Here is a 15,008-nt window from a genome sequence, read left to right on the forward strand (position 1 = left end):
TTCAATATCATATTTTAATATTTTGTATCTTGATAACTTTAGAATTATTGATGCAGATATCAGTGAAACTTGCAAATAGCGTATTTTGAAAAAAATACAATTTTCCTTTGATTTTATTGCGCATTTTAATAAAATAAACTCTTCCACAAATATATATTTAGGTAAGTTAAAATGCTCTATATATTTAATACGTCAATGTTAAGAGGTAATATAAAAAGTTAGTTTGTTATAATTAATTTAACTTTTAGGTATATTTCTAGTTTTAATTTTTTATCCAGTAGTACTTTTAGTTTTTTTTTGTACAGTTGTACATATATCAAAAGCCCTATGTCCCGTTCCGACTGTCACCTGATCCAAACGTGCCAAAAATGCTAGCGGCAGTGCCGCGTTGCACAGCTAGCGATGTGTGCTGAACCAGGAAAGAGCCGGCACGGAGGTCGCTACCCCTATCCCTCAAACGCCGCCTCAAAGTACTAATAAGTTTTTTGGCCTCCACACACCAAGGCCCCGCAGTTTCTATAGCGACCGGAACAAAGTCGTACGCTGGTACCAAGTTTGCGTATTTATTATATTTGAATTTCGCAGCAGTCTCGGCGGCCGCGCCTGCTATTTTGCTAGTATGGGTGATGTGGGAGGGGGCAAAGGTGCTAACGCAAGTGGCGTCCCAAATCAGGCTGCGGCCTTTTGCCCAAGCTACCAGCGTAAGGCCGTCCGGTCGCTTACCGTCTGTGCGGCTTAAGCCCTGCGGCTCCAGGATACATTGTATATTGGCCGAGACCATGGCACGACGGATCAGCTCGTTGATGGCGTTATGTCTTGGTATTCGCCCCGCACATCGCAAGCAGCTTAAGCCGTGGTGCCCATTAGCCTCGACCATCGTCCCACAGATGCAGCGATGGGTTTCGCATACCTTGCATCCTAGTCTTAAGGCCACTCCAACTCTTAATGTGTCATCGTAAAAAGGTACCCAATTGCGGTGAAGGCAGTGCGTGCAGCCAGGCCCCCGACTCGGGTTGCCTAACGGCTTTTAGTCTGGCCACATCTTCTACTTGTGGAGCGCTGTTCAATAGGCTGAAATAAGTGCGCTCACACAGGTGTTGGCCAAAGGTCTTTGCAGATCGGGGTTTTCCGGGCGTACGGCTCCAGAACAACGGGTCGTCCACTCAGCTAAGGCCTCCTCTACGAATGGAAGACAGATTTTGCCACCATTAAAAGATAATATTTTAGTGACAAGTCCTGTCGACGTATGAGAGGAAGCAAGGAATGCTACAACTCCAACATCGTTCATGCTACGGATTCCTAAACCCCCCCATAGCGGATGGGAAGCGTTGCCTGGCTCCATTGTGCTTCGTGCAATTGGACGTTTAGGATGCTTTCAAGACCTTCTTTGAGTATGGTATCATACTCTTGAACATCCTGCTTAAACATCCACGTTGGCGCCGTCCGTAGAGTGTAAGTTACTCGCAGCATAGTGAACAATATTCACTATAATAAGAGCTCCTTTATATTTTGAATCATTCGTGGAAATAGCTCAGGCATCATTATAAGATAAAACCTCTTAAACACCTACATATTAATATTTTTTTTAAATAACGTCACGCAAAACTGTCACATCCTAAAATTTTAAACCATTTTTCGGTAAACGATACTTATCTACTTGTACAAACGAAATAAAATATGTCAACACCATGCAGAGAAATGCAAATGTGGTACTAAAAGGCGAGTCAATTTCATGCAATTATGGGAAAGGCCAACACATTGCACAGGTCAGAACTGAGCATTAGAGTTGCAATTGCATAGTGAAAAATACTTTCCCATACGTACACACCCTTCGCAAAAGTTTTATGTAACCGCCTAACTTGTATACTCGATGAATGCCAACCTCCCGAGCAGGCTGGTTTCCAGAGCGGATTTTCTACGATCGACCACATCCATGCGGTAAAGCAGTTAATGGAGCAAAGTCACGAGTACAACCGGACCCTGTGCATGGCTTTAGTAGATTACGAAAAAGCCTTCGCAAGTGTCGAGCATTGGGCCGTGTTTGACTCTCTCGATCGCTGCTCAATCGACAATCGCTACGTGGATGTGCTCCGGAAGCTATATAGCTCGGCAACAATGCAAGTTCGGCTTCACAAACTCAGCAACCCAGTATCCATCAAAAGGGGAGTGCGTCAAGGGGATACCATTTCACCCAAGCTTTTTACGGCGGTACTAGAAGACGTGGTAAAAACGCTTGCATGGGACAGAACTGGTATCAATATCCATGGTGTCTTCTTGTCGTATCTCAGATTTGCCGATGACATTGTATTGTTCGCCGAGACCCGAAGATCTTCAAGTCATGGTTGAAACCCTTTACCATGCTTCTTTGAAGATTGGTCTTAAGATGAATATGTCCAAGACTAAAGTTATGACGAACATCTCTGGTAAATCGATTCCAACTATTATAGTTGGGAACGAAATACTGGAGGTGGTCGAGCAATACGTGTATCTTGGACATATTCTATCTTTTGACAAAACACACCAACAGAAGGAGATCTTCAGGAGGATCCAGCTGGGTTGGGCGGCATTCAATAAACTGGCGGACATTCTCACTCCCGTTAACATTCCACAATGCCTGAAAACTCGCCTCTTTATTCAGTGTCTCCTGCCCACCATGACCTACAGTGCTGAGACATGGACGCTCACTAAGGAGACTGTGCATAAAATTCGAGTGGCACAGAGAGCCATGGAGTGCGCCATGCTCGGCATCATACTTCAAGACCGAGTGAGGAATGTCGAGATCCGACTTTGCACCAAGGTGCAAGACGTCGGACACTACATTACCAATTTAAAATGGAGCGGGGCGGGACATGTTGCCAGGCACAGTGATGGCAGGTGGGCCAAAATGCTAACGGAATGGTGGCCGCTTCAGACGAAAGGGCGTCCGTTGGCTAGTTGGGTGGACGACATTCGAAAGACTGCGGGTCACTTCTGGATGAGATTGGCTCGGGACCGGGATATGTGGCGTACTAGAAGAGAGGCCTATGCTCAGCAGTGGGCGATAAAAGGCTGATATGATACAAAACAAAAGTACAGGCTCTTATTTTAGTCACCTGCAATAATTTACGGGCTGAATATAATATATGATCATACTGAGCAACATTTACTATGTGACCAACCTCGAAATCCCGTTTTTTTTATCTCCCATACAAAATGTCAAGGTCAGACAGCCAAAATTTATGAAAAAGCCAATTTTTTCTTTGTGCCATGTCCGTCTGACTGTCTGTCTGTCTGTCTGTCCGAGGCTTTGCTTCGTGGTCGTTAGTGCTAGAAAGCTGAAATTCGGCATGGATATATAAATCAATAAAGCCGACAAAGTCGTACAATAAAATCTAAAAATTTAATTTTTTTGAGGGTACCTCCCCTACACGTAAAGTGGGGGTGAATTATTATTTTTTATTCAACCCTACAGTGTGGGGTATCGTTGGAAAGGTCTTTCAAAACTAATAGGGGTCTTCAACAAACATTTTTTGATAACGTGAATATATTCGGAGATACTCGCTCCAAAAGAAAAAAAAAATGTGTCCCCCCCCTCTAACTTTTGAACCATAGGTCCAAAAAATATGAAAAAAATCGTGAAAGTAGAGCTTAAGAAAGACATCAAATGAAAACTATAGCGGACATGATCAGTTTAGCTGTTTTTGAGTCATCGCAAAAAGTTTCCCCTTCATAGTAAAAAGACTTACTTTAATTAGGTACTGATTATGCAAATTTGCCTATTTGTTTAACTCGCGTGAAAGGTACCGTTTCATCCCTTGGTTAACAATTTATTATACTTAAAGCTCCAGTTTAGCTTATTGTGACGGAAGAGTAACTACGGAACCCTACACTGAGCGTGGCCCGACATGCTCTTGGCTGGATTTTATATCAATGTTCAGTTAATTTATATACATATGGTAATGTTGACATGAGAAGCAGTAATGACCACGGAACCCTACATTTGCATTGCATACTCCGAACTAGTACACTTATTTTATACCCGCCTTTCTTATTACGCAATGTTTATATCTAAAATACCTGTCTGTAATATGTAGTTTCACTTTTGTATTCGTATAAAGTGTTCAATCCCGAGTATTGTTGCAAGCCAATAGATGGAATATTTTCATTATGGCTCAACATATCCCCATTAATCACCATTAGCTGCCTTATTGTGGTATCTAGTATAGGTTTGTTACTTATAGGCAAGAGGTTATTGACATCTTGGTATCTTGATACAAGGGATTTAGTATCGTTGATTCATATGTACCTATATTTTATGTATTACAATTTGATTGCGTAATACCTAAAACAAATGTTTTTTTTTGATGCATGCAGTATATAAACATACTCGTAAGCAAGAATAAATGGAATCAAATATGTTTTCAGAGAAAAAAATAAACGTCCCTATTTATTGTTTTGGGGTGATGTTAAAATGAAAGTAAGTATTTCAATTTTGATAGTAATCGCAAAATTGCCGAGAGCCGTGAAAATGAGTGGCCCTTCGGAACGGGACCCGGGATAACGGACCGGACCGGCCAGCCCCGGGCAATATGCTAATGCTGCTACGCGAACGGCAGCGCGCGCGCCGCGCCGCCTCCGGTGCTACTAACCCACATCTCGCTATGATGAGACTGCTTGTGGTCAGCGCATTCCCAAATACACTCGTTATACTTTCGCATCGATCGACGAAAGTTTTAAACGATCGGACATGTGGGAAGTAGGTATCTACATCATTACTTATTAACAAAACTCGTCATGATGTTAGTAAATTGGTGATTGGAAGATTGTAGGAACATTTTCTTCCCTCTCTCTTTTTAATAGCATATTTTTTAAACATTACCACTTCATTTTATTGAGTAAAAATTAAATGTAGTAACTATAAGATTACCTTTCGCTATGAAATGAATATCTTAGAAGACCTTCAATGTTTATTTTTTAATATACAATACTTACATTTTAATATTCGTATAGCGACAAGAGATCTTAGTAGGATAGCTAGTTACTCATTTGAACATCCATCATGTATATTTAGGTAATGCTTGAATAATAATTAATATATATTTATATTTTATTGATAAACATACAAAATTAACATAAAAATTCATAACAAAAAAAAGATAATATTAAATAAATACCAAAAAATAGGGTATCCGTCCGCAACATGGTACCGTAAAAACCTTTTATATTTACGCCGGCATTGAGTATTCGCCAAATGCACATGTATAATGGAATTTATTTCCGATCTTAGCTCATCTTGTACCGTTCAAGTACAGCAACAGTGAAAGAGAGAGGCCAGGCGTGCTAGTCCTCGCGTGCCATCCAATGCGAACGCAACTCCAACCATTCATGCATTTTTGTTACGCAAGTTCATGAATATTTTTTGCCTACAGATTCGAGTCTGAGAGCGGTGTTTGATAAACATCGCCGTCACGCGTTGTACGCGGCATGGCGGCGGACGTGGTTGGCGAGGACTTTGTCACCATTGTTCCAGTGGGCGAGAGTCGGCCTGCTCCTAAGGAGTCTCCAGAGTCAAGAAGTACTTTTGTCACCGTGCTAACGGTGGGAGCTGCGGCGGGCGCGGCGGAGGTGGTAGTGCGCCGGCCTCGAGGCGCGCGCCTTGGGCTGGGCCTCAAGTTTGAAGGAGGATCCGCTGCAGCGGAAAAGGTCAGAAGACTTCTTGTACAGTCATGCGCGGAAGACAGCCCAGCAGCTAACGCTATCGCACCATGGGGTAAACTAATACCGGGTGACGAAATACTTGCTATCGATGGCATCTCGGTCGCAGAATTGACTAGAATAGACTGTGTTCGCAGGCTAAAAGATTCTGACGAAAAGTTGACCTTACTCGTAAGACACTTTGAAACCACAAACGAATCTGAAAAAGATAAGACAATGGTGGACTCGATGGCATCAGGCACACAACCGACAGAAATAATAAGACCTACAACTTTGCCGCCACCAGTTCCACCGAGAAAATTGGGCAAGAAAAACTCATTTAAAGAAAAACAAACTCTTCAAACTGTTGGTGAACAAAATGGAATTTTGTACACTGGTGGACATGATAAAGATAATGTAATTAATGGACAACAGAATGGAGTAACTCCTAATTTCACTAAATTATCAAGAAAATCTTCTTTTGATAGCCATATACATCGACAAGGCAAAGAGGGAATATCTTACTTAAAGAAAGGTTCCCCGGAAGAAGCTAGACGCCTTGTGCGTCGCTTGTCCGATGGCAAAACAATGCCTCCAGATGCCGAAGTTTACATAGACTTACTTTCAACAGAATGGGAACGCTGTTTAGCACTCGCAGATGCAGAGTCAGATGATACAGGCAGTTCAATCTCCACCGTAGTAGATCGATTGGGATCTATGGCTAACTCTGTAGAAAACAGTATTCCGTCCACTCCTACTATGCAACCGAAGACCATAGATATACAGAAAGTCTTAAATTGCATTGAAAACATTGATTCTAATATTTTAAATGATATATCAAGTACGAGGTTTCTAGAAAAGGACAAATTCGATATTAAGGATGATTCTAAATTCAACGATAATAAATTAAATATCAATAGTTGTAGTAACCACGAGACTTTGAAAAAAATTACTCTGTTGTCTGATGATACGATTACATCTGTTAAGCAACTTGAGTCTAATGATAAAAATAACAACAACACTATTCTCCATAGTACCGTAGAACACATTGAAACCTGTAAGACTACAGACATAACGGAAATCAAGACTGAAACCATAGCTGAAAAACCCAAACCAATGCCAAGAAATACAAAAATTGAGCGTTCTGTGAGTGAAAAGAAGCCAAGACCTATTCCTATTCCAGAAATTCCTCCGCCGCCGGTACCGGAGCCACTTTTAACACCAACAAAGAAAAATTGTATCGAAACGTGGTTGCAACGCTCCGAAGCCGAAATGAAAAACAAGCCCCCTGAAAAACTGGAAGAGGCTCCACCACCTGAAGCGTTGCCTCGATTAATAGACTTTGTTCCCAAGACCCATTATAAAGAATGTGGAACCGATTCGACGCCATCGCTGCCGAGACCAACCACGGCGCCGCCGCCGCCACCTCCGCCGGCGGATCCTCGGGAGGACGGCTCCGGTGCTTCTCTCGACACCATTGGCGACTTCGACGAGAGCTGTGATGTCACTGATAATGCGTAAGTACCTATTTTTTATCTATATACTTAACACAATAAAGCAATTGACAAAAAAAAGTAGTTACCTAGTTTTTATTGTAGTTATTGTAGTCAGTTCTTCCCTTCAAGTCTTCCCTTCTCTTCTTAGTAAAAGACGTCCAAAGCGCTGCGAACTACTTTTTGCTTGTTATTTACTCTTAAGTGGACATTATACCCACTATTAGCCCCCGTTGGAGGCAGCCTCCTGTAACTGATGGTTAACAACAGAACCCTTCTTACATTGAGCATGGCCCGACATGCTCTTCGTCGGTTTTTTAATACATTGGACAAGTATTTCATGTTATTTGGTTCATTTAAGTTATTTACTTAACTAGTCACTATATTATAATAAATCCAAAGAAATACTTCTCCAAGAAACAATGATTTTTTCATGTAGGTACGATAAATGTCGTAGCGTCAAAAGGTTTGTCAGGCATATCTGTCTTCGGTTCCGCTTGCTTGTTAAATAAATACGAGCCATTCAGACATAAACCTGCCTATTCGTCCTCGCAAACCGCCGCTCGTCATAAAACGTTCCTCGTTCAGGTTTAACTGTATTCGTACACAGAGGTACCTAACCCGTAGGGGAGAGCAGCCTAAAACGGGTACCCCGCCTAAAGCAGGTAGGCACTGTTTTATTGCGAAATAATCATAATTTGAACACTCCTGAATTTTTGTAAGTTCCGATCAGGCATAGAGTTATGATATAATGTAACTAGATGGAAAATAAAGAAATTGTTTAGTTTGTTAAAATTACGAAAGAAATGTGGCTTTGGATAATTCGAAAACTAGTACACATATCTAAAACCCATAATTCCAAATTATATTGGTACTATTTAATTACAAAAGACGATAACAGTTCGGGCATTGTTTTTTGCATTTGTGTTATTTAATTAAAAAACATGCTCTAGGGAGTGGGTAGGGCAAAGCGGTTAAGTAGGTACTTGTTCTGCTTTGATACAATCCTTTACTTATTTTTTTTTCATGCAATCTTATTAAATGTTGAACAAATACAAGTCTTCAGTGAGTCTTCATATCAGTCTTGAATGTGACGTTTTTGTGAATTTCCATAGAAATATCATTAAATTCATTAATATGTTACAAAGTGATAAAATGAGGTTTAAGATTATTATTTTAATAAAATTATTACGTAGTGTTGCCATAAATTCTGTCCTACATGAAATGCCATTTATTTTTAAAATAAATGAAGGCTTAAAAATAAATCAGGGTTATTTTTATTAATTATATTATAAAAATTCTATAAAATAAAATATTTATTCAAAATGTCCACCTTTCCACATTTTACTTTAACACACTTCTTTAAACGGTCCGGCCACTTGTCTATGACGGCACGGACGGTATCGATGGGTGTTGAAGCCGCCGCCAGCACTAAATCTAACTGGAGAGACTCAACATTACGATGAGGTTTAGAGCAGGCTTTCTCTTTCAAAATATTCCACAGACCATAGTCCAAGGGGTTGAGATCAGGGCTTCCTGAGGGCCAATCTTCAGCCGCAATAAACTCGGGTAAATGCGTCGCTAACCACCGTTGTGTTGTCTTAGCTTTATGTGCAGGGCAGTCTTGTTGAAATATCCAGTGCTTACCGGCAAATTAAGTATCATTTAGCGGCTTAACAACTCTCTTCAAAATATCGTTTTGATAGTTCGTAGCAAGTATTTTTACCCCTTGTTCACAAAAATGAAGCTCTGTGACGTCTTTATAGGATACTCCCCACCAAACCATGACATATGCAGGATTGTGGCCTCTTTTTACCCTTGGAACTTTTTCAGAAGCTTCTTGGAAACTGTGAGCACACTGTGAGCATATATTTTATCATTTTGGCGGTTGAATTTTTGCTCCACGGTAAAGATTTTTTCATCTGTGAACAGAATATTACGATATCCGGCCTTTGCATGCCGCTGCCACAACACTTTAGCTCTCGTCGCTCTTATTTTCCGTAGGGCCGCTGTCAATTGCTGTCCTGTGTTCCGATGATAAGCCCCAAGATTAAGGTCTTGTTTTATGATACGCGACATAGTTCTAGGGGGAATTTCCCTAGCCATGATTTTCTGCTTGCGTAGCGGATTTCTCCTAATTCGCTCAGCTACCGCTTTAATCATTGCCGGTGTCCTTGTTTGACGTGGTCGATCGCTCCTGGGTCGGTCGTCGACTAAACCCATGTCGTTGTATCGCTTGATAGTACGATAGATAAATTTCTTCGTTATATTCAAAGGTTTCAGCAGTTTGAAAATGTCATTCACTTGCTTGTTGCACTTGTATAACGCTATCACTGCAACACGATTCTCTTTGATGCCCCACTACATCTTCAGGGAAACGATACCTGGATTTAAATGTACTTTTTCTAACAGCCAAATGTCTATTTAAGCATAACCAAGTAACAAAAGTACTTACATCAAAGATTCCATTATTAAATTTAAAATGATGAACATTTTGGGACAGAATTGATGGCAAGACTACGTATTTATTTGAATTAATATAAACACACACAACTAAAGTATTAAATTAGTTATGTGATTAAATTCTTGTTTAGAGCAAAACGAGTTTTTGGGGAGTCTATTTATTTTTATAAATTAAGTACTAATTTGGCACAAAATGACAGTCTCTTGTCTTATATCAAAGTTCAATACTTCTTCTGTCGAATAAAATAAAAATCCGTTTGTATAATCTTAATCAAAATGAATTCTTAACTTCTTTCTGAAACTTGTAGGCCCTCTCCGTTCGCCTACCCATTTTAGGCTTCACCCCCCTAACTACTTGTAATCAAATCAGCCATTACCGAAAATTGCTTCAATTTATTTATATCGTACTTACCACCTGATACAGTTTGCCTTTCAAATAATTTGACTTGGTAATTCATTACTTAGAGTGGTTATGTTTAAACTGCTAGAGAAATCTTAATTACACTGGGCCGTCTAAAGGGCGAGACACGTAGTTAGGTATTATAATTAGCAAGTCGTTGTTGTGGAAACAGTGCTTGCGGCTATATAAACTAATCTCTACCCGTTGCCTGCCGCCCCTCCACCTCCACTAATTATCCATACTGTTGTGAGCAAAGGGGTTTGCAGGTCGGTAGTTCTTCGATTCGATGGTCCTAATATTGATTTCTCTTGCACTTTCCTGTAGTGAGCATACATTTTACGTAGGTTACAAGCTACAACACAAATCTTGTATAGGAGAAATTTCTTTTTAACTACTAGGTGCAAAGTAGTAAGATAGGAAAGTCGCTTTTCACCTTGGGCGAAGTAATCGCTGGTGTGCAATTGAAACCGTCCGTCCGTTTACCAAGTAAAGCTAATTTCTAGAAATGTTACTTTCGCTACCATTTAAAATTACGAATTTTACATGTCAAAAGGGTACCTAATACATATAATTAGGTCGATGTCAATTGAAGTACAATTAAGATAATAATAATCAAATTCAATTACAGTAAAATAAAACAATATAAAAATAACAAAAAAAATTGAATATCCAATAAATTAAATTAAATCATTATTAAAATAATCTGACATGTCATAAAAAATCAATCAATAGGTCAATTTTTGATGTACAACTGTATCAATATGCTGTAAAATATTGTTTATTAATAAGGTGAAATCCCGAATTGTATTTTATCGTTTGGTTATCGGTATTATAAATCACCAGCAAGGGGCTTTTTATGCATTACTTGAATATTATGGATACTTGGGTCAAATTTATTTTCATTGTCTTGTTTCTGACCACTTTAATCCATGTCTTTTATCAAATAAAAAAATTAAGAGCTTTTGCATGTCTTTCTAGCTGTAGATTATAATTCTCTCGAGAAAAATTAAAAACAAAATTTCACTCTATACAAAAAGCTCCACTCCGACACATTTTTTGGGGACCACTTAACGTAGTAACTTTATTAGAGATTTAAGGTGACGTTCGGATTGCAACTGCAGCTGCTGCATTACTGTTACGACATAACTGATACGGCGTTGATGTCGCTACTGTGTCTGTCCATTTCCTTGGTAATATGAATGCCCATCGCCGCCGCAGTAATGTCGCTACAGTGATGCAGCTGCAGTTCACATCCTAATGAAACCTTAAGGTTATAAAAAATGTTTGTGTACTATTATCATTAGGTTAAAAGTCCCATGTTGAATGATGATCTTATATTAGCCTTCGGAATTAAGGACCGGTTAAAAGAAATTAACGCGTAGATTCAAAATGTGAGTTATCAAAGAAATAAGTGACGCAGGAATGAAGTAAGCATCGGACTAATAATAGGTATGTGTTTAATATTGGTTGTGAAAAAAACAATCGTTGTTTTCACTAATTGTTTGTAATTGCTGTTCATTGATTTGAAAGCGAACTCGTCGTAGAATTTCAGTAGGAATGTGACTCAGCCGATAGAACATAATTATTAGTTATTATCGTGTTGGTTTCTAGCATGAGCTACGAGTTAGTTAATAACTTTCAGTAGGTATGCGCCTCAGATTAAACCATCCTTACCTTATTTATGTCTTAATAACGGCCACTTTAATTTATTTAATTTTAAAAAAGAAATTCTCGATTAGATTAGTAATTTTAAAAAAATCTCGCCAAAAGGGCAGGCTACAAAACAGTTTTATAATTTAAAAGCTAATCGCCAATGCAACAATATCTTCATTGTTTTTCTCCGCAAACAATACTTTTTCCAGTTGCACAGGAACAAAGCCTGAAAGAAAGACGTGTATATTTTATTCGGAACGGTGACACACATGGAAAGTTTTTTCTATTTTCATGCAAACTAGTGGCAACAATGGCGGTGGTGTGGCACGGCACGGGCGCACCCGGTGCGCCCCGTAACTCACTCCGCAAATGCAATGCGAATACTGAATATTTCGTATATATACTATATGTAAATGTACGTACATATAACCATAGCAATTTTGCACTAGCTCGCTCGCCTAAAATCGGCATGAACTTAGGCAAAAGAGTTCTTTACCTAATTATAGTATCTAAGTATGATGGTATTTAGAGTAGGTAGGTAGGTAGGTAATGATTATTTTACTTTACTCATATTTAATACCTACTTATTTCTCAAATAAAGTATGTACATAAAAAAAAACGATCAGATTCAGACAATTTTAAGTAGGTACTCTGGAATAGAATAATTAGTAGAGACTTCAGATGAAGTGCCCTTATTATAAGCAAATTCAAAAATCGAGTGGGTCAGCGAGGGTTGTGAAATGTAGGTCAGCACGATGTAAATTGAGACATGTTAGAATCGCTCGCCGGGCTTAATTGAAATACGGCTTGAAAACTTATTTTAGAAAAGATTGATTAAATACCCTTAATTTAAAAGAAATAGGCGCAATATCTTGAAATGATAGGTATATAGTACGGGTTGTCGAGTTAGACACAACTTTTCACTCCAATAAACCAACAGATTTACAAATAGGTCGCATTTGAATAATATTGCGTTTTGACGGGATAATAGAATAGGGACGAATTTATTATCGGAAGTATCTTGGCCGCGCACACAGCAGTGTGCGAAGTCCTGTATCAAATTTATTTCTGTTCGGTACATAGAAAGTTAATAAAATGCTAATATTGTGTCAAGTGGGTATGTTAGATATTTAAGATAAGGACCCTCTTGTTTAGTTTTTTCGTACAAAAACGCGGAGTGAAATTATGTATACTAACCAATTCTATGCCTATAAAATCATCTATGATTACGTTCAAACAAATCAATTCGTCAAAAAATACAAAGAAGTTTTAAGTAGGTGCATCCTGTATAATCCGAATGGGCAAAATAAGAATACATCGTTTTTAAAAGATACGGTTTTAACCATATTTAATTTTTTACAAATCAATCACTCCATATACGTGAAGTTTGGATGTATAAAGAATGGTCATAATTAGGAATAATTTATTTGCGAAACCTGAAGTATGTACTTGGTAGTATAAGGTACGTTGGGGAATTTAAATAAGAAAAAAAAGGTTATTTAATATCTTATTTTTGATACCAAGCAATTTACTTTCTTTTTTCGGTTGTAAATGCATTGGTTGGTTCATTCACTTCTAACCCAGCCTATCCGATCGTCTTGACAGCGCGACGAGATTGTAGAGTAAATTTAAACGTGCGCTTAAAATATACACCGGACAAGTGCAAGTCGGACTCGCCCACCGAGGGTTCCGTACAAATTTGTAGGTATAGTAGACGAAATATAAATTGAGCCAATAGGGTTGTTTCCATCTACAAATCTTAGAGCAGAATCGTATCCCAATAAATTCTTTTGAATTATAAGAACATGTTAAACTACTTTTAGGGGACCTGTAATGACCATATTTTCGTAAATATTGAATTTAAAATATCTTTTTGCACACGTCACGTGACCAAACTCGAAACGTCATTGAAGATTCTGATGACAACTCACGGATTGACACTGTTGACAGTTAGGCGATAAACAACAAATGACAAATGTCAGTTGACAGTTCGTATCTTCTACGTGTGTATAGAGTTATGTGTCAAACCGTGAGCTGTGACGTCACACAATTTTCAAAGAGCGTTTTGGGCGCGAAAGCATCTGTCAAAATATATTTTGTTAATTTAACATATTTACAACTAGTTATAATTCTTTACAGAACATATCGTGCTACTTTACCACACTAGTGTGATAATTAGCACATTATGTAACTATGTCGAAAGTTTAAAGACTTTAAAGGGTCATTCATACCTATGTGGCCGTCCATGCCTAAAGAGTCCTTATGGCAGGTATAGAGTTAAGTATAGATCCAAAATCTACGTTAAATGAGCTATCTAATACCAAAAGAATCATGACTATAAGTCCCATTTTTTTTAAACATCAAACCTACACTTGTTAAAATTGTACTTTCGAGAAATCGTTAAAAGAAATTTGAAACTAATTTTAAATATGTTCCCATTGGAAGTTACATAGATGATGATTGATTATATATCTCAAGGCGTTATTCTTTGAAATAAAGTTATGGTTTATTTAATTTGACTTCCAGGTCGAGAAAAATCGACCTTTGATTAGAGCAAGTCACTTATAAGAACGAAATTAAGAAAAAAAAAAATTTCGGACTGTTCTTTAATATGTTGTAGTTCGAACCATAGTATATATTTGGATATATTGGAATTCATATCTTAGGGTAGAAATAAAACCACAATAATTACAAAATATATATTTTTTTAATTAAAATATCATAATGATTATATTTTTCATCTTCCTCTATAACATCAAACAAAATCAAATCTAATTCAAAAGAACGTTATTAAATATTCATCATTCCAAATCATCATTTAAGTAAAAGTCAATTCTACCAGAGCCAACCAACCATAAGGAACAGCATCAAATTACTTTTCACCTCAGCAGCTCGAACAAGCCTACTTTCGTCACTCTAGGGAGTGAGACAAAGTAGCCTTTTAAGTTAGTGAAGGCCATGAATACAGGAATATTACTAGAACTTTACTTGATGTTGATTTTTTTTACCTTTAATATGTTCTCACTACTGAGTTGAAAAGTTGTATGTGTCACACGAGACCAAAGTTATTTTAAATCTCGTGTTTTTGAGTCCCGAGTAAGCGAAAGATTCCTAATTGAATCACGAGCGAAGCGAGCATACTCGGGACTCAAAATCAACACTCGCAAGAAAAACCAACTTTCCTCTCTTGTTGCACAAATAACTATTGTCACTCTTGTAGATAAAATGTAACTTTCTCAACAGTTTTTGAATAAGCAAGCAAGCCTTAATGTGATGTTGTGGCAAAAAAGTTTTTAATATACAAAAAGATTTGATCACCCATCCAA

The 15,008-nt window shown here is 38.2% G+C and overlaps 1 protein-coding gene across 1 annotated transcript in view; it reads left to right on the plus strand.

Annotated features, from left to right (window-relative positions):
• LOC133519031 (uncharacterized) overlaps positions 1–15,008 on the plus strand; it is an 81,576-nt gene that overhangs the window by 14,061 nt on the left and 52,507 nt on the right. The window contains exon 2 of the mRNA XM_061852894.1: positions 5,409–7,190. Within this exon, the coding sequence (XP_061708878.1) occupies positions 5,464–7,190 (1,727 nt within the window). The 5' untranslated portion in view covers positions 5,409–5,463. The remainder of the gene's footprint in view (positions 1–5,408; positions 7,191–15,008) is intronic.

This window comes from Cydia pomonella, chromosome 6 (genome assembly GCF_033807575.1).
Source record: "Cydia pomonella isolate Wapato2018A chromosome 6, ilCydPomo1, whole genome shotgun sequence".
Classification (NCBI taxonomy): Eukaryota; Metazoa; Arthropoda; class Insecta; order Lepidoptera; family Tortricidae; genus Cydia; species Cydia pomonella.